General features: G+C 40.6%; 1 protein-coding gene across 1 annotated transcript; it reads left to right on the forward strand.

Moving 5' to 3' along the window:
- The first annotated feature begins 2,404 nt into the window (after positions 1 to 2,404).
- On the forward strand, positions 2,405 to 16,582 carry LOC120575092 (phosphomannomutase 1). The gene is made up of 8 exons (XM_039825699.1): positions 2,405 to 2,790; positions 3,708 to 3,825; positions 5,526 to 5,602; positions 6,058 to 6,149; positions 6,469 to 6,568; positions 7,782 to 7,857; positions 13,862 to 13,977; positions 15,038 to 16,582. The coding sequence occupies exons 1-8, from the start codon at positions 2,707 to 2,709 to the stop codon at positions 15,158 to 15,160; spliced, it is 786 nt and encodes a 261-aa protein (XP_039681633.1). The 5' UTR covers positions 2,405 to 2,706; the 3' UTR covers positions 15,161 to 16,582.
- The last annotated feature ends 2,542 nt before the right edge of the window (positions 16,583 to 19,124 follow it).

A 19,124-nucleotide genomic window follows, 5' to 3' on the forward strand; every position in this document is an offset into this window, starting at 1 on the left:
TGGCTCAGTGGAGATGAGATGCCGCACTTGTGCCTTTTTGGACATTTTAGAAATCTGATTTTGGATCTCCAGACTTCTACTTGTAATTGCTTTACATTGTTGTATTTATTTTGCATCCTGGTTGTCCTGATCTGTTCATCACATTGTTTTTCCTTTCGGAAAAGTTTTAGTGTCTTTCTATGTTCTTATGATGGTGTTGATTCTCTCTGTGGTGTTGTTTTTTTGGCTTTGTAACTCGATGTCATTGTGAATGAGGGCTGCTCCTCGATGATCTCTCAAGTATGAATAACGGTTGAATGAATGAATGAATAAGAATAAGATCACAAGGTTGGTTTTGGTTTTCCAGATTAAAGTAATTAATGGCAAACCAAACCAAACCAATGAAAAGCACTAAAAGCACTGTCTCAGTTGAAGGCTATCCTACATACACCAGGAATACAACTTTAAGAGTTCTGCCTGTAAGCTGCAAGCCTGTGACCGTAGCAAAGTAAGCGTGGGTAGAAGACAGTAATCAAATCAAGAGGAGGGATCATGTGATGTGATCCTGAAGAGGTCTTAACTTGACTGTTAAATACTATTTCGAAAAATAAAACCATAAAAACTCATTTGAGCTTTGATGATGTGTAACTACCATTTGTTGCATAACACAGCATTTTCTTTGAAAAGTAACAACATGCTGTAATAGTAAGTAATTCGAACAATCAGTCATAAAATCATAGATAACATTTATGTTTCCCATAATTTCAAAAATGTCCAAACATAGGTGAGACTGCCTGCCGCACAGGATCTCTTTAGTGAAGCAACAGAACAATATAAAATACATTTCACAAATTACACAATCTCTGTAAGATAAGACGTTTGTTGATCCCAAGAGGGAAATTTTGGTTGTTACAGCAGCACAAAGACAGTAATAGTACATATAAATAAGATAAGAATAGATTAAATAATAAGAGGTATATAAAAAAGCTAAACTAAGATTGGAATAGAATTTAAAAAAAAATGTATACAAGAACATATGGAGACGAAAATTGCAAGGTAAAGTGATGTAACGACTGTTACGTTAATCTTAATTCTCATAGACACTGGAATGAAGAGAAGTCTCAGCTGATTACAAGACTTCACACATGACCCCATGCAGGAAATGTCCCTGCACATTTCAGCGAAAGACTGCATGTGTGAACGGGGCTAAACACAAAAGGATGGAGCAACGCAAGAAATATTGTGACCGGTTTAATTAATTGGGTTTGTAAATGAATAATTATTACAAATAAATGCCATTTCAAAGCATATTTTGCTAAATGTCTTTCATAAAGTCATATAACCCTAACCCTTTTGGAACTCATGTTTGTACTTTTTACTTTTTATTTCCATTAAGATGTTGATGCATGTTTATTACAGATAGATAGATAGATAGATAGATAGATAGATAGATAGATAGATAGATAGATAGATAGATAGATAGAGGGACATTTTAGGCATCCAGTATCTTAGACAACCATAACACAACAAACACACATACACACATATATCTCACATACATAAAAATGGAAAATTAAAGAGTTATAAAAATCACTCACAGAAATTTAAAGAGTTAAAGGTGCTTAGGTAGACTGTGTGCAATGGTGGTAGTGCAAAAGAGAACAGTGTAGGGATTGATCAGTGCATATAGCATATTATTAAATATTAACTATGAAAAGACAAGAATTTAAACCTAATAGAATTAGAATTGCTTGACAGAAAAGAAATAATGTACGTTAAGTTATAATATATAAAACGGAATAAGTTATAAGATGTATGTTATGACCAGAGTCCAGATTGTGTAGGAGGGCTAATACGGCCTATAAGACAGTCAGGTGTACAGTAGACAGAGATATAATGGTGGTAGGGGCTGAGAGACACAGGCTCATGCTGAAAAGTCCATTTCTCCCCTCCCCCTTTGTGTGGTATTTAAGAGTTGGATGTCCCTGGGGACAAAAGGACCTCCTCAACCTGTCTGTTGAGCATGACAGTGACAGAAGTCTCCCACTGCACATGCTCCTCTGTTTAAAGAACGTGCTGTGTAGTGGGTCATTGTCCATGATCGCCAGCATCCTACTCATGGTCCGTTTCTCTGCAGTTGTTGTGAGTGACTCCAGCTCAATGCCAACAACAGAGCCAGCTTTCCTTACCTTATTCATTAGTATTCAGTCCCCTGCTGTAATATAGTTTCTCCTCATTGATACATATTGTATTACTCTAACTCTACTCTAATAGAAACAGTTTCTGTGCTCCATCCATCACTTGTACTTGTAGGTAAAAGGTCAGCTGGCTCTTGACTGGCATGTACAACTGCCCCGCCCACCTGTTGACGTCACGCCCGCCTGGCTTTGATTGGCTGCCGGGTGAGTTACAGTGTTGCGAAAGCACACGTACAACTCGTCGTGTTTGTTGGTGCGAGCCGAACGGTTTCACTGAACCCGAGCTGAACCGAGCCGAGACAGCAGAATTGTAGACTGAAAGGTGAAGAAATAGAAGAAGTCAGCGTCTAACTAACTAAGTCTATTTTATTTATTTTGATATTTCAACTGACTGCTGAACACTCCTGATTCATTTCTGCCTGGCGTGAATGTGTATTTTTAGCTTACGTGTTTGCACGTGCGTGGACCTGTGACGCTTGCAATCAAAAGTCCAATTTGTAAACAATAATAACTCTTAAGAGAAAAGGAAATGGAGAAATCAAGCGGCTTCTCGCCGGACCGAAACATCCTCTGCCTGTTTGACGTGGACGGTACTTTGACACCACCTCGAGAGGTGAGCTCACATTCTTCTAAAATCCATATTATAGGTTATTACAAGCTTTCATAACCGCTTCTCTCCTTCTCCTCTGCCTAATTTGCCTCTGAATAATGTTGAGTGTGGGAGACAGTATGTGAGAGCACACTCTGTCCCCATATCCTTCCCCTTCATACACTGTTTTTACATTTTTAAGCTCTTTCCTTTCTCACCCTGCACAAACACCAGTGTTACCCATTAACCCCACACAGTGCTGCTGTGACATATGGAGGGACTGTGTGGTCAATGTATAGGTCTGGTGATATCTGTGTGACCTATTTAGGTTCTGCCTAAATACCCATGGGAAATGCTCTGATACTGTCACCTCACATGGCCTTTAATTAGTGTTTTTTTAATTAATATAATGTAAATTCTCTGGAGGAAAATTTAAATAAATGGTGTTCTTAAACAGGAGTTATTTATGTAAGGTTTAGGGGAGAAGTCATCTCTTTTATTATTCAGTCCAAGTTATTTTGTAATGATGTGTGCTTCTTTTTTCTTCCTTTTGTCATTGGGTTTGAATGCTTGGGTTCATATAGGGTAAAGTGTGTGTGTGTGTGTGTGTGTGTGTGTGTGTGTGTGTGTGTGTGTGTGTGTGTGTGTGTGTCAGCGCTGAGCTATTACATAATGCGTCCTTGTGTGCAGCTCAGAGCTTTTCTTCCATATGTTGAAATAGTCTGTGCCAAATTAAAGGCAAAGTATGCAGTCATGTCCATTGTTCTCTGTTCTCTCTATGTAATTATGCTTTAATAACACAGTGTAACACACATATTTAGCTGTTAACGACGGTATTTACGTGTGCCTGTTAAGGCATGTGTGTTTGTGTTTGTGTTTGTGTTTGAAAGGGAGTTTTATCAGAAAAACCCAAAGCAGTAACTTTTTCCTGTAATCTGCAGAAAATCGACCCACATTTGGACGAGTTTTTCCAGACTCTGCGGAGGAAAGTGAAGATCGGCATCGTGGGTGGGTCAGACTACTCCAAGATTGCTGAGCAGCTCGGAGAGGGGGATGATGGTGAGCAGACCTCTTTCTGTCTTAACCACAGACGGTTTATACACTGTCTGCTGTATCATTCCATCAGCTCGATGACACTGCATGACCTTAAACTTTTTTATTGTAACTTCTGCTAATTGGAAACCAGTCCACGGAGAGTAGAGCAGAGAGGGCGGTCCTTGGGAATAATGTGGGATTTAGGCCGATATGCAGCTAAATAGAGAGACCCACTGTAAAAGGATGAGACAAGACTATTAGTGTCACAAACCAGGAGGCTAGGCTAACAATTGTTTCATGAGGACTGTTGCATTTCAACTCCTCATGATTGTCTTACAGTAATATGTTTTCACAACAGCACGTTGGCAGCCACAGTTCAAGGAATTAGCATATTAAACTTAGTTGTCTGCACCATTTCTGACATCTGAGGCAACTGCAACTCCAGTGGTTCGTTTTAGTTGACTTAAAGGTGCACTGCAACACGTATTTCATTACTTTGTGGTAATGTCTGAAGTTCTACCATGGACTCTGTAAAACATTTTTTGTGGAAAAAATGCCTTGGTTACCTTGTTTCAAGCCATTCTAGCGTGGTATAGAAAGCCTGCAGGAAGACTCAGCTCGATTTGTGCCAGTTCTCATTAATATTCAACGAGCTAAGTTGCTTGACTCTGATTGGCTAACAGCTAGCCAATGAGAGCCTGGCTATCAGCATCCTTTACCCAGCGCAACTGGGCGAGCTCATGAATAGTAATGAGCTCAGGCAATACCACGTCAGACTGACCAGCTTTTGTAATTGGCCTGATTTCTCCTCTTATTTCTGTTCAGTGGAACAGAAGAGCTGACAGAGGAAGTAGCAGTTTATTTTCACATTCACCACATAACACAAACACATATGGACCTAACAGATTTCAAAAAATGCAAGTTAAAACAGTTTTGTGTGGCAGGGCACCTTTTAATAAATTAATCTGGTCTGAAGATACTGGCACACTGGCCCTCACACTGCAGCGCCAACAACCTCGCAGATGAGTTAACACACAGCTGCATGGACAGCATGAAAACCTGTCTATCAAATATTACGAGCCATGTGGTTTCAGAACCTTGCCAAGTGTGCTAAAGTGGAATCTTTTCATACTCTATGATGCACACATTTGGATGTTGTTGTAGCTGGATAATGTGGTGACCTGTACTCTATAATGACACTCCAAATGGGTTGAAACCATAATGATAAGCTGTTCATGTTGTTTTTGAAGTTATTGATCGTAAACATGTTCCACCCTGTTTAAACTCATTAATCACTTAACAGTTAATTCCAATAACATGTTTTATTACATGTTTAACCCAGTTAGAAAAACATGTATTGTTATTTGTCACACACAATCCATCAGTAGTTATATTATAAGCTTCTACAAGCCTTCATACATTATTTTGCAGGTGACTGCTATGTTATAGGTAAAGTGATCAAAGAATGTTTTTAATCAGGCAGAGTTGCAGACCGTTCCTGCACGGTGTTGTTTGTAGAGCACCCAAAGGCCAAAGTGAGTGGAAAGGTCAAACAGATTAAACTTGGCTTTTCTAGGTAGTGTTACATACACTGTAATCTGCTACAAGGTAAATATAGCAGGCTGTCCTATTCTTCTGTATTCAGACCGTAATGGAAGAGCAATTTGGTTGAGTGTGTAGGTTTTGCACATTGAGCCACATTCCTCCTGTCTCCTCTCTTGCAGTGATAAACAAGTTTGACTACGTATTTGCTGAGAACGGGACAGTGCAATATAAAGATGGGAAACTCCTCTCAAAGCATGTAAGTGAACATTCAGAGTCCCACTTTTCATGTCGGATGATATGCAACATATGATCCGTTTTGTCAAAAATACACAGTATTACTAAATACATGCTTCATGCGTTTACATTTTATGTGATGAAAAGTGTGTTTACCTCCAAAGAAATAAGACTAATTAAATAATGTATTAGCCCAAAATTGGTTATATTTAGTAGACCAAGAGAGAGAGTCAAAAGTGAAAAAAAGCATTTTATTTTAGACCACATTAAGGAAACCTTTCTCTACAAATCAGGTCTAAAGGAGATCTTGAAAAGGTAGTTAAATACCAACCTCTTTCCTTCTATCTTGACAAACTGTAATGATGCACAGGGGGATCATGTATTTAATAAATTGAATTTGTTTCAGTCACAACAATGGGACAAAGCACAGTCCGTCATGTGTTTTTATTTTTATGAAGTGCATTTTCATCCCGTCAGGCCATTCAGAACCAGATCGGGGAGGAGCTGCTGCAGGACCTGATCAACTTCTGCCTCAGCTACATGGGGCTCATCAAGCTGCCAAAGAAAAGGTGAGACATGACAGTCAGGCCACAAGTTAATTTAAACCCCCAAGTGGACGGACACACACACACACACACACACACACACACACACACCTCTGACATGCCTTCCCGGTATACCTGGTATCTCTTTATTCATCAGCACTGACCTGTTGAAACAGAAAACACATCCCATTGGGATCTCTGTGTAGGAATTAAGATAAAACACAATTGTTAACATTGTCTTTTTCTTCACATTCTACTACTACTACTACTACTACTACTACTACTACTACTACTACTACTGCTGTAACATGTCTGTTAATGGTGCGTCCATTTCTGCCTTCAGGGGAACATTCATTGAGTTCAGGAATGGAATGCTCAACATTTCCCCCGTTGGTCGGAGCTGCACGCTGGAGGAGCGAATCGAATTCTCTGAAATCGACAAGGTAAAATACTTTAGTCGTTAGTACATTAAAAGTGACCAAAGTGTATAGGTAAAATATTGCACTCACTCACCATTGGCTGTATGTAACGTTCAAGCTTATTCTGCTGTTGTACATGTAGCCTGTCGGTCTGTATGGTAGCACTGACCCTTTTTTGGCCCAAATTGCAATGAAATTAAAACCTTCTAAAACGTTATTAAAATGCAACGTAGCCAAATTCAGCAACTAAGCTAAACAAACTATACATAGTAACACAGACACTGAGAGTCACAGCCTGCCTCTCTGATTCATGAAATGTGCTCAATTAAGCAGACAGAGGGAGGCCAAACAATGTTGAGCTGTCAGGACAGCTTAACAGGCCGTCCATTGATGGTTCACAGAGCCGGGCCATATGGAGAAAGCAGATAGCAGCAGAGGAGGAGAGGTTTGACCCCTCAGCTACCCGCTAATATTCATGCAGCTGGATCCTCTGCTAAATTCATACATGAAATAATGTACAGTACAGGCCAAAAGTTTGGACACACCTTCTCATTCAATGTGTTTCTTTATTTTCATGACTATTTACATTGTAGATTCTCACTGAAGGCATCAAAACTATGAATAAACACATATGGAATTATGTACTTAACAAAAAAGTGTGAAATAACTGAAAACATGTCTTATATTTTAGATTCCTCAGAGTAGCCACCCTTTGCTTTTTTTGATAACTCTGCAAACCCTTGGTGTTCTCTCAATGAGCTTCATGAGGTAGTCACCTGAAATGGTTTTCACTTCACAGGTGTGCTTTGTCAGGGTTAATTAGTGGAAGTTTTTCCCTTATTAATAAAAAAGCAAAGGGTGGCTACTTTGAAGAATCTAAAATATAAGACATGTTTTAAGTTATTTCACACTTTTTTGTTAAGTACATAATTCCGTATGTGTTCATTCATAGTTTTGATGCCTACAGTGAGAATCTACAATGTAAATAGTCATGAAAATAAAAAGGAAACGCATTGAATGAGAAGGTGTGTCCAAACTTTTGGCCTGTACTGTATACTAAGATTATATGAAACAACGTGATCTGAACGTTACAAATTGCACACATTTAACTCCATGGGGAGCAGAGAAGATAATAGTTACAGATACCGAGGGTAACCAGAGTGTTAAATGAATGTACGCGTCTTGTGTGCAGTAACAAGGTTGGCGAAGTCTGACTGCCTTGTCACTTTCTCCACAGAGAGAGAAGATCAGGGAGAAATTTGTTGCTGCCCTGAAGGAGAAGTTTGCTGGAAAGGGACTAAGGTTCACTAAAGGTGAGAGTGTCAAAAGCTGAAAGTCCACTGGGAGAAAAACTTGCTCAAGCGTACAAGCATGTGCACAAAAGAATGTGTAATATTTTACCCACTGCCGTTAAATCTGACTGCTCTCAAGGTGTAAATTATATTCAGGAAATTGAACATGCCTTCTTCTAATCTGCATGAGGTACTATTTACACAGTAGGGCCATGAATGTACGGGGGGGAAGAGGCAGTGTGTTTTTGTTTGTTAGAAAGAGAGTGATAGACAGTGACACTTTATTGGCAGATTAATAAAGGAGTCTGTTTTCTCTCAGTAGAGTTAAATCTGTCACTGGTTCAGGGCTGAATCGATTGTTACACAGCCTGGGAAAATCTCCAATGAGTTCCCCCAAGTGAGGTACATGGATTTAAAATTTGGGATAAAGGGTTGTATAGACCCAATCACAATGTTTGTTTACAATAACTTACGGGTAAAAAAAAGTCCTCATCCCCTACACACAATTAAACAATGCTGAACATATGGAGACAGGGAACAACCTGATATACTCTCATTTACCACAGAGTCGTAACAGGTTTTTAACAGAGTCCTGCTCACACCAAAGGACCTCAGCCTCCTCAGCAGGTGGAGACTGCTTTGGCCCTTTTTGTACAGGACTGTCTGTGTTTTTGGACCAGTCCAGTGTATTGTTGAGGTGAACACCCAGATTTGTATGTCTTCACCATCTCAATGTCGACACCCTGGATGTTCACCGGTGTAGTACCCGGCGGCCTCCGGCGAAAGTCAACCACCATCTCCTTTGTCTTGCTGGCGTTGATCTGAAGGTGGTTAGACTCACACCAGTTGACATCGATATTCCTGATCATTCTCCTCTGATACCCTCCCAACAATGGCAGTATCATCAGAGAACTTCTGCACGTAACAGCTGCTTGTGTTGTGCCTGGAGTCCGCTGTATACACTGTGAAGAGAAACGGGGCGAGCACTGTACCCTGTGGTGCTCCTGTGCTGCTCAGCACCAAGTCAGACACACAGTCCTGAAGCCTCACATACTGTGGTCTGTCAGTGAGGTAGCTGATGGTCCATGCAGACAGGTGGGGGTCAACTCCAGTTCCCAATAGCTTCCCCCAGAGCAGTGATGATTGAATTGTATTGAAAGCACTGGAGAAATCAAAAAACATGACCCTCCCAGTGCTCCCAGTGTTCTCCAGATGTGACAGTGATCTGTGTGATAGATAGATAATGGCATCCTCCACCCCTATGCCTGGTTGGTAAGCGAACTCTATGGGGTCCAGTTCTGAGCTCACCAGGGTTCTAAGTGTTGCAATACAATCTTCTCCAAGGTCTTCATCAGGTGAGAAGTTAAGTCCACCGGTCTGAAGTGGTTGGGCTCCCTGGGATGCGCATTTTTAGGACCTGGGACCCCACACAAAGTCTTCCACAGGACTGGAACTCGCTCCAGACTCAGGCTCAGGTTGAAGATGTGCAGGATGATCTCACTGAGCTGATCTGCACACTCTTTAAGCAGGCTGGAGCAGATTCCATCTGGGCCCGGGGCCTTCCTTGCCTTGATCTTTTTTAGCTCCTTCTTCACCTGATTGACTGTCAGAGAGAGACTGCTAGAGGGAGGTGTAGGTGCTCCCTGGAGAGAAGGATGGGGGGGAATGAAGAATCCGAAGCAGTGGACAGGTGTGAAGTGGGGAATGCTGATGTCTCAGAAGCCTTGGGGGATGGGGTGGTCCACAGTGGCCAGAGAGGAAAAGATTGAGTCACTGACAGGTCTGAAGTCTGGTTGGAGGGGGGAGGAGAAGGATTAGATTCAAATCTATTGAAAAAAAGATTTAATTAATTTGCCTTGTCACCAGAAACAAAGCCTCTACCACTGTCTTTGTTTTGACCAGAGATGGTTTTCAGTCCCCTCCAGACCTCTCTTGTGTTGTTTTGTTGAAGGCAAAGCTCCAACTTCTTCCTGTAGCTGTCTTTTCCTTTCCTTATCTCCCATCTGAGCTGTTTTTGAATCCTCCTCAGCTCTTCTTTGTCCCCAGATTTAAAAAGTCTTTTCTTGTCATTCAGCAGGGCTTTGAGCTCAGGAGTCACCCAAGGTTTGTTGTTGGAGAAACACAACATGGTGTTCTCCACACAGAAATTAATATAATCCGTAACACAATGAGTGAGACTGTCAGTGTCCTCCCCATGTGACCTACAGAGCATTTCCCAGTCCGTGGTCTCAAAACAATCTCTCAGTGCTTCACTGGCCTCCACAGACCATTTCCTCACATACCTTGTGGTGGGGGGTTGTTGACTCACCAGAGGTGTGTAAGCAGGCAGGAGATGGACCAGGTTGTGATCTGAGCGGCCCAGCGGGGGGAGGGATGAAGAGATGTATGCATTTTTAATGTTTTCATACAGCAGATCCAGTGTTTTATTTTCCCTTGTGTGGCATTTAACAAACTGGGTGAAGGTGGGGAGCGTTGAGGACAGGGGAGCATGATTAAAGTCTCCGGAGATGAGGAAGAAAGACTGTGGGTGTGATGTCTGCAGCTGTGACACAACTGTGTGAAGGAGCTCACATGCAGCTGAAGCATCGGCCGAAGGGGGGATGTAGACAGTTATCGCAATGATGCGCGAAAGCTCCCTGTAATATGGCCGAATGCTAACCGCTAGCAACTCAATGTCTTTAGTGCAGCACTGCTCCTTAAAGGCGCTGACACACCAAGCTTTTAGATCAGAAATTAAGACAGATTCAGCAACTGCACGGCCTATTTCTCGCTTAAAATGTATGTATGTATATGTAAACTATATTAGTCCAATATGAGATCGTATTCTGAACGAGCCGCCATGACAGTCTGGCTTTGAATTTCCGGAGAAACCAGACCCACGTGAGGCGTTCGTCCAATCAGCTGCCGGTTTTCATTTTTGGCTGCCAATACAGATTAGCGCCGCCTGCTGTTATGGAGACGTATTACGTCTCGTCGCTTTGGTGTGTTCTGTGGCACTTTTTTGACCAACTCGGGGAGACTGATCAGTCCGACTGCCTTTTCTGCCGAGGGTCGGCCGTCTGGTCGGTGTGTCTGCAGCTTAACACTGATGTGCCGGGGGTTACACCATCTGTTGTTCACAAACATCGCTATTCCCCCACCCTTCCTCTTACCGCACTCCTTTGCTCTCCTGTCCGCTCTCACAAGTTGAAACCAGCGAGTACTGAGTTCATTCAGCCGTGTCTCAGTGAAGCAAATGATGCTAGCCTCCCGGTATTCCCTTTGCAGCCTGGTTAGCGCCGTTAGCTCTTCCATCTTATTGGGGAGAGATCTTACGTTCCCCATAATAACAGACAGAATGCACGGTCTGTACCGTCTTTTCCTCTCTCGGCGTTTAGGTCCATCTCTGCATTTCGAAAAAGTCGTATGCCCCACTCCCTTTCACTCATAAAAGTCTGAATGCCTCTCAAGAAACCCAGACCCCTGCAAACCTCATATTGTATTTAACCTTTTAAATCACCCTCACATGTCTCCTGAGTAAAGGGACACCAGATGACAGTGTTTCATGAGCATTTGACTTGTCTTGTAAGTCATTTCAATCATAATATATTCATAGTAGCCTTGAAAACTGTGACAGCCACTAGAACTTAAAATACAGTTCTGAGGATTTTAAAACAAAGCTCAGATCTGTTTAGTATCATGGGTCTTGCAGGCTTTTGTTTGGACATTATTAAATCTAGTATGGTTTTAACACTCATGCTTCCTGAATAAGCAACAGCGTGTCTGTTTGTATTCTCGCAGCGTGTTCTTTTAGGATCCTTCTGATTACACCAGTGTAGTTTAATGACAAACCAGTTTTGCAACATATCTGTCTGTCTTTTGTCTCTTATCCATGTTTTTTTTTAAAAACCATGAAGGACCTCGTTCTGGACATTGGAACCCTTAGTTAACTATTTACACACAGGTACACGGTTCCTTCTCTCTCTGAGGCAACACTGCAGCAGTTAGGTGAATTGGGTAATTGATGTTTGCCTACGTGCTCTGCGAGGCGTGTGAGCTTCTGCTGATGACGCCTTGAGGGCTGTTCACAGTTCAGACAAACAAAGGAGACAGACGGGCTTGTTTTTCCTCCAGTACTTTTCCCGGTTAAGATCCCTTACATGTTATATCGTGCCTACTGTCTGAGTTCAACATTTGTCTATTATGTTACCCAATGTTTATTACCACAGTGTTGTCAAATATTTTTTTCAGCACCTGTTATTTTTCTTACAGACTTCTGATATTGTACACACACACACACACACACACTCAGCTTGCTGAGGTGTTTTTGCGACATCAGTGCCATTTGCAGATGTTGACTCTGACATTGAGGAAGCAGGCCGATGGGTCCGGAGGATGTTCAGAGTTTGAGATTAATTTGTTTGCCTTCCTCAGTGCTTCTGCACAACTGGCCTGATGCTCTGCAATAGGTGTTCTATAAACCTGATCCTATCCCATCTGCACCGAGAGTACAGAATGGAAGGGACACTCAGTCGAAAGGACACTCTGTGCTTTCAATCGGTCAATCTGATCTGTCACATGTCCACATGCCACATGTATGTTAGCAATCAAAGAGGAGGAGGTGTATTTAAAGAGAAGCAAACCCTTTGAGACGTCTGTGTTTATTTACATGCCCTTTCCTGTATCTGTATCAGGAGTGTTGAATATTAATATTCTCTAAATTACTCATTCCCACATAGTGGTAATTAAAGTTGTATAAGAGTCCTGTCTATATATTCTCTGGAGCTTTTTGTGCATTTTTGTGTAGGATTAACCAAAATGCTGAGCAGAACTTATTTATCAAGGCAGCTTGTGTAATTAATTTAGGTTGATTTACAGCGATCAGGGTCTAGCAGAAGAGTGGAAAAGGATTACATGCACATCTATGCACTGTCAGCAACTTAGCAGCGTGCTTTGTCTTTGCTCAGGGATGGAAGAAGCAGGCTGGGGGATGGGCTGTTAAAGAGTTGGTTGAAGCATTAAAGTGTTTACAGCCGGGGGGGTTGAAGGTGTTTGGGATGGAGGCATGTGGAGGGTGTGTGAGTGAAACAGCCCTCTGATTGGTCGGATGCTCGTTAGCTGTTGCCTTTGTTATTGACTCTTTAACCTCTTCAGCTGTGACAAGGCAGTGAAAAGAATTGAATGGGGGAGAGTGCTGCAGGGAACTTTGGAGGAGACTTTTTGGCTAAATGTCACAGTTTGAAGGTCACTTAGATCATTTGACACAACTGAGCAACAATAAAGCGTTTTCTGTTCCTTTTAAAATAAAAAAATAAAAACAGCCTGGGATGAAAAGTAAACTAAAGTTGGACAGTGAGAAAAACATTTTCTAAAACCCACATTACAATCATGATCGTTTCTGTGAGACGCCAGCGTAAAGACACGTCCCAGCTGTCTCTGGATTCCTTGAGTATAGAAAATGCTGGACATGTTCATGTGTGAAACATCCTTGTTCCTGAATGCAGTGTGTCTCTCTGCCAACAAGTTCTCTAAAAAACAAGTCAGTCCCTGCTGAATAAAGGGCTCCAAAAGCCTCCATAAGTCACAGCCTCTGCTCAGAGTGTAAACAACGCTTGGTATGCAGAGCTGGAGGTGGTGAGTGTAAATACAGGTGGAAGAATACAAACAGGAAAGTATTCACTAGCATATTGAATTTATATATTGAATTTAATTTCCCTGAGGGGATCAATAAGGACCAAAGTATGGTGGTGGACTGGTAGCTGGAGAGGTGCCAGTTCACCTCCTGGGCACTGCCAGTGTGCTCTTGAGCAAGGCACCAAACCCCCAACTGCTCGGGGCGCCTGTCCATCCACAGCTGCAGTCCCCTCACTCTGACATCTCTCCATTAGTGCATGTACAGGTACTGAGCATGTGTGTGTAATTCAGGCCTGTGTTTAATGTGTATAATAACATATTATTTACTTTATTATTATAAAGTATTCTGATGATGATGATTGATTAAGCCCATGATGATAACAACGTCCTGTTTTTTATCATCTTTGTTTAGGCGGTCTCATCAGCTTTGACGTTTTTCCAGAGGGCTGGGACAAGAGACTGTGTTTAGAGCTGCTGGACAGTGAAGGCCTGGACGCCATCTACTTCTTTGGCAACGAGACCTCAGATGTAAGTTCATCTTGGGGAATGTTTACAGGAGGGCTGGATGCAGTGAAGTGGATACAGATAGTTGTGTTCTTTATACACTACATGGCCGGAAGTTTGTGGAAACCCAAACATTACACGCATATGTGAGTGTTGAATATCTCGTTCCAAACCTATGGCCATTAATCTGCTGCGATAACAGCCTCCACTCTTCTGGGAACGCTTTCCTCAAAGATTTAGGAAGCTGGCTGCTGGCTGCAGGGATTTGCACCCTCTTAGCCACAAGAGCATTATCTCAGCCACTCATGTTGGGTGACAAGATCTGGCTCGCAGTCTGCGTTCTAGGGCTGTGCTCGATTGAAGAAATTCTTAGTCGACTAACACTCATTCAATTGTATCGACTAATCGATTAGTTGATTTAATCGACAGATCTGTAAATCTGAGTTTCTCCGCAAAGAGTCATGCAAAAGCACCACTTTAATTCTTGTGTTTACCAGAGATGTGCTCGTACGTTTCATGGAAATAAGTCATTCAGCATGAAAAAAGCATAAAACATGACTAATCGACTAAAGAAATCTAAGTTGACTAAGACCAAAACGACCGATTAGTTGACTAATCGACTAAGAGGGAGCAGCCCTGCTGCATTCCAGTTCATCCTAGTTTTAAGTCATGGCTCTGTGCTGGACGGTCAAGTTCTACCACACCAAACTCAAAAAACGTGGGCATCATCGTGTTGACACAAAAAACAAAGGCATTACACCAACATGTTGCCACAATGTTGGAAGCACACTGCTGTTTACAATATCAGCAGCATTCAGATTTCTCTTCATTTTAACTAAGGGATCTTGCAATTTCGAGATTCCATTGTTTTCTGATTATTACAATTCCCACCAGAAAACCCAACAAGTGCTACGTGGTGTAAAGTAAACCACATGATAGCTTTAATGTGTTCACTTCAGATAGAACTGTGTCCAAGCTCAGAGGTTAAAGTTCAAATGTGTGAACTTCGAGTGTGAAAATTAGGAGAGATTCGGCTGAAAAAATTCGTCTGCGTTTTTATAATTTTGATAATTCTCTTTCTTAGGGAGGAAACGACTATGAAATTTTCAACGACCCACGGACCATCGGTTTCACGGTCTACTCTCCAGAGGACACGGCCAGGTTCTGTCGGGAGCTTTTCTTCAACGCTCCGCCACACGAGCCCTGACGTCCTGGAACGCCCCCGCCCCCCGGTCCCTTTACAGAGAAAGGCCTCTGACGTCCCGCCTGTGGCTCTCTGCTGGTACGATAACAAGCAACTCCAACCCAGGCTATTTACGAACTGCTGAAAGATACCACTACTGATTTTCTCCATAATATTAATATGATTACCCTGAATACAGTACAGTAGCAGGGTGATTTGACTAAATGTGTACAATAAATCCTGCTGGGATTTATTTATTTGTTATTTTAAAAGGGACAGAAACTGAGGAAGTGTTACACGTTGAAGTATGTGAAAGTTCTAAGTATTGTGCCAAATGTGCATGACTGCAGTGTCTCAACGCTGCGATGTGTAGCATGTAACATTAACCAAAAAGCTTAGAGAGATTCTGAAACATCAGTGTTGGAAGTTATCACTTCAGATTATTACAGTACAGAATTATGTTTTGCACTAATGTTGGCATAATTTCATACCAACTGTTGGTATATTATTGTTGAACAGAAAAGAGAGAGAGAGTGGTTTTAAAAGAGCTGATTTTTGTTTTGGTGAGTCCATATTGAAAATGAGATATGAATGAAGCAGTAAAGAAGATGTGGGTCTTTCATCCTCTACAGTTGAGGAGATATGAATCATTCCAGTTTTTTTATTGTCTCTGCAGCTGGATGTGGTTTGTTGTTTAGTCATTGTGTGATCCCTTGAATATCAAATGTGTGTTTTAACCTCACAAAGCTGGTGGAAATGGAAGCCGCTCGCTTGCATTGCTTGTTTAGCATCTCTAGGTTCTTTAAATGCATTCAAGTAAAAAGAATTTATCAGTTTCGATTTAAAACTGAGCATTACTGACTCAATGAATTCATCTTAACCACGGAATTAAGCTACTGTGACAAAGTCAACTCTGCAAAGTTTTGTCAGTCAATATGAAAGCTTTTTATGTAAAATATTTTTACGAGCTAGATCATGGCCTGCACGCTGGGTGACTATATGTATTGAAGCTTATTGATTGGTTCCTTGTTGCTATCTCTCTTTAGATTCTTGCCGTTTTCAACAGCTGCTTAAGGGGTTACATATCATTTTAAAATGTAAACACTGACACTTTGATTTTGCCCATAACACCCATTAACCCATGACGGGTTAATGTTCTGTCCTGTTATGGTTCAGAAAAATAATACCTCCTGCTGGGATCATTATTGTAAATATGAGGCTTTTGATGAATCGGATTCATCAGCTGCAGTTCTGTGTCCGACTGTAAACACTCCATCAACCTCAAAGACTAAAAGGATCATGTAGACGAGACTTCTATGCACAGCAGAAAATTTGCTTTTAATGTGTCACTGATGCTAACCGGTTAAGAGATTCATCTTGTTCTTTTTCAGTCATTTATGGATACAATTCATTGTAATAAACCCTTTTTGATATCATGTCACTGACCTCAGCTCTCCAGTGTCGTTCTTTATCATGTTGGGACAAACTGGGTTTTGACCTATGATGCTCCTTTTACATATTCACTCCCTCACAAAATCTCAAACTCAGAGCTGTCTCATCCAAAAGGCTGCAGATTCTACAGCTTCAGTTTTCTGCCTCGGTGTCTTTTTCAGTTTGACCACTGGGAGTCGCCAGAAACGTTGAAATATTTCCTTCGAAGGCGCTTTCTTTACGTTTTTTTTCGACACTACACTTTTTTTCAATGGCTTTTAATGACTATTTTATCACTTTTCTCGACATACGACTTATTTCGACATATGACTTATTAAAAAGTCATACTATACTATGACTTTTTAATCACTTTTTTTTTTACATACTATCACTTTTTTCGACATACTATACTATGACTTTATCACTTTTTTTGACATACTATACTATGACTTTTTTAAACTTTTTTCAACATACTATAGTATTACTTTTTTATAAAGTTTTTTGACATACTATACTATGACTCTTTCCCCCCTTTTTTCAACATACTATGCTAAGACGTTTTTCTCACTTTTTTCGACATACTAACAATCACTTTCTTATCACTTTTCTCGACATACTATGACATTAGTTTTTCAACATTCTATATACTATGACTTTTTATCACTTTTTTCGACATACTATACTATGACTTATTTCGGCATACTATACTATGACTTTTTAATCACTTTTTTTACATACTATGACTTTTTTCGACATAGTATGCTATGACTTTATCACTTTTTTTGACATACTATACTATGACTTTTATAAACTTTTTTCAACATACTATAGTATTACTTTTTTATAAAGTTTTTCGACATACTATACTATGACTCTTTCCCCCCTTTTTTCAACATACTATGCTAAGACTTTCTTATCACTTTTTTTGACATACTATACTATGACTATCACTTTTTTTGACACGCTATACTATGCCTTTTTTAAACTTTTTTCGACATACTACAGTATGACTGTTTTTCGACATACTATACTATGACTCTTTTCCCCCTTTTTTCAACATACTATGCTAAGACGTTTTTATCACTTTTTTCGACATACTAACAATCACTTTTTTATCACTATACTATTGATACTAGTTGATTTCATTGTTGGAAATTCCTAAATTTTGCAAATTGAAATCGTTGGAAATTCGGAAATTGAACTCTTTGTTGAAAATTTGCATGTTGAAATCGGCTTATGCGAATGAACCCGCATCCATTCTTCACAAACACTCCTGTGTGGCATACCTGAGGCGGGGTTTGAACCCCGCGTCTCCTGGTCGTCGGTCGGTGACCATCTCCGCGGTGTGTTTGATCCGAAGACAAAGAAGAAACTTCACCTTCATCAACTTTGTCTTTTCCTTTTGTTGCCCCTTAAAAACTCTTAAACATGCAGATAATCCATTAATTCTATTTATCACTTTTTTGGACATACTATACTATGACTTTTTTATCACCTTTTTTGATATGCTTTACTATGACTTATTTCAACATGCGATATTATTACTGTTTTACGGAAACAACTTTGTATAGGTCACGTAGCTTAGGGTGATGAGAGTATGATAGAAAGCCAGAAGATTGAGTGTTCAAATCTTACGTTTCAGTAAGTTTTTAGATCCAACAAACTAAGTGAAAGAGACAAATGTGCCAAAAACATGAACTTTTTTTTTCAGGTCAGGTAGCTTAGAGTGATAAGAGAATGATTGGAAGACAAAAGGTTGAGTCTTCGAATCGGATATGTTTTATTAAGTTTTGAGGTCCAATATACTACATGAAAAAGACAAATATGCTGAAAACATAACATCTGTGTCAGGTCAGATATGTTAGATTAATATGAGTATGATTGGAAGACAAAAGGTTGAGTGATCAAATCCAATATCTTTCAGTAAGTTTTGAGGTCTGATACACTAAGCGAAAGAGACAAATGTGCCAAAAACATAAATTTTCTGTGTGGCTAGATAGCTTAGAGTGCTAAGAGAATGACTGTAAGACAGAAGGTTGCGTGATCAAATCTGATGTTTCCTTAAGTTTTGAGGTCCAATATACTCCATGAAAGAGACAAATATACTGAAAACATGAACTATGTGTCAGATTCATCTTGTTCTTTTTCAGTCATATATGGATACAATTCATTGTAATAAACCCTTTTTGATATCATGTCACTGACCTCAGCTCTCCAGTGTGTTATTTATCCTGTTGGGACAAACTGGGTTTTGACCTCTGATGCTCCTTTTACATATTCACTCCCTCACAAAATCTCAAACTCAGAGCTGTCTCATCCAAAATTCTGCAGATTCTACAGCTTCTGTTTTTTTTCAGGGAGTCGCCAGAAACGGGCGATTAACTAAAAAGAGTTGGCAATGAATCGATTAATCGTTGCAGCTCTATGGCCAACTCTTCATGATAGACAGTCTCTCTCATCACCACGTTGACTAGATCAAACCACTCTCTTCCTCTTCCTCCTCCTCTCACAGTCTGAGTCTCACGTGCAACTAAAGAAACACAGCTTCCGTCGGACG

This window comes from Perca fluviatilis, chromosome 15 (genome assembly GCF_010015445.1).
Source record: "Perca fluviatilis chromosome 15, GENO_Pfluv_1.0, whole genome shotgun sequence".
Classification (NCBI taxonomy): Eukaryota; Metazoa; Chordata; class Actinopteri; order Perciformes; family Percidae; genus Perca; species Perca fluviatilis.

Excerpts from the sequence above, each read along its gene's own strand:
- LOC120575092 (XM_039825699.1), top strand. The coding sequence starts at position 2,707 with ATGGAGAAATCAAGCGGCTTCTCGCCGGACCGAAACATCCTCTGCCTG. Across the intron at positions 3,826-5,525 it reads GCTCGGAGAGGGGGATGATG|TGATAAACAAGTTTGACTAC; the intron begins GTGAGCAGACCT and ends CCTCTCTTGCAG. Across the intron at positions 7,858-13,861 it reads GGGACTAAGGTTCACTAAAG|GCGGTCTCATCAGCTTTGAC; the intron begins GTGAGAGTGTCA and ends ATCTTTGTTTAG.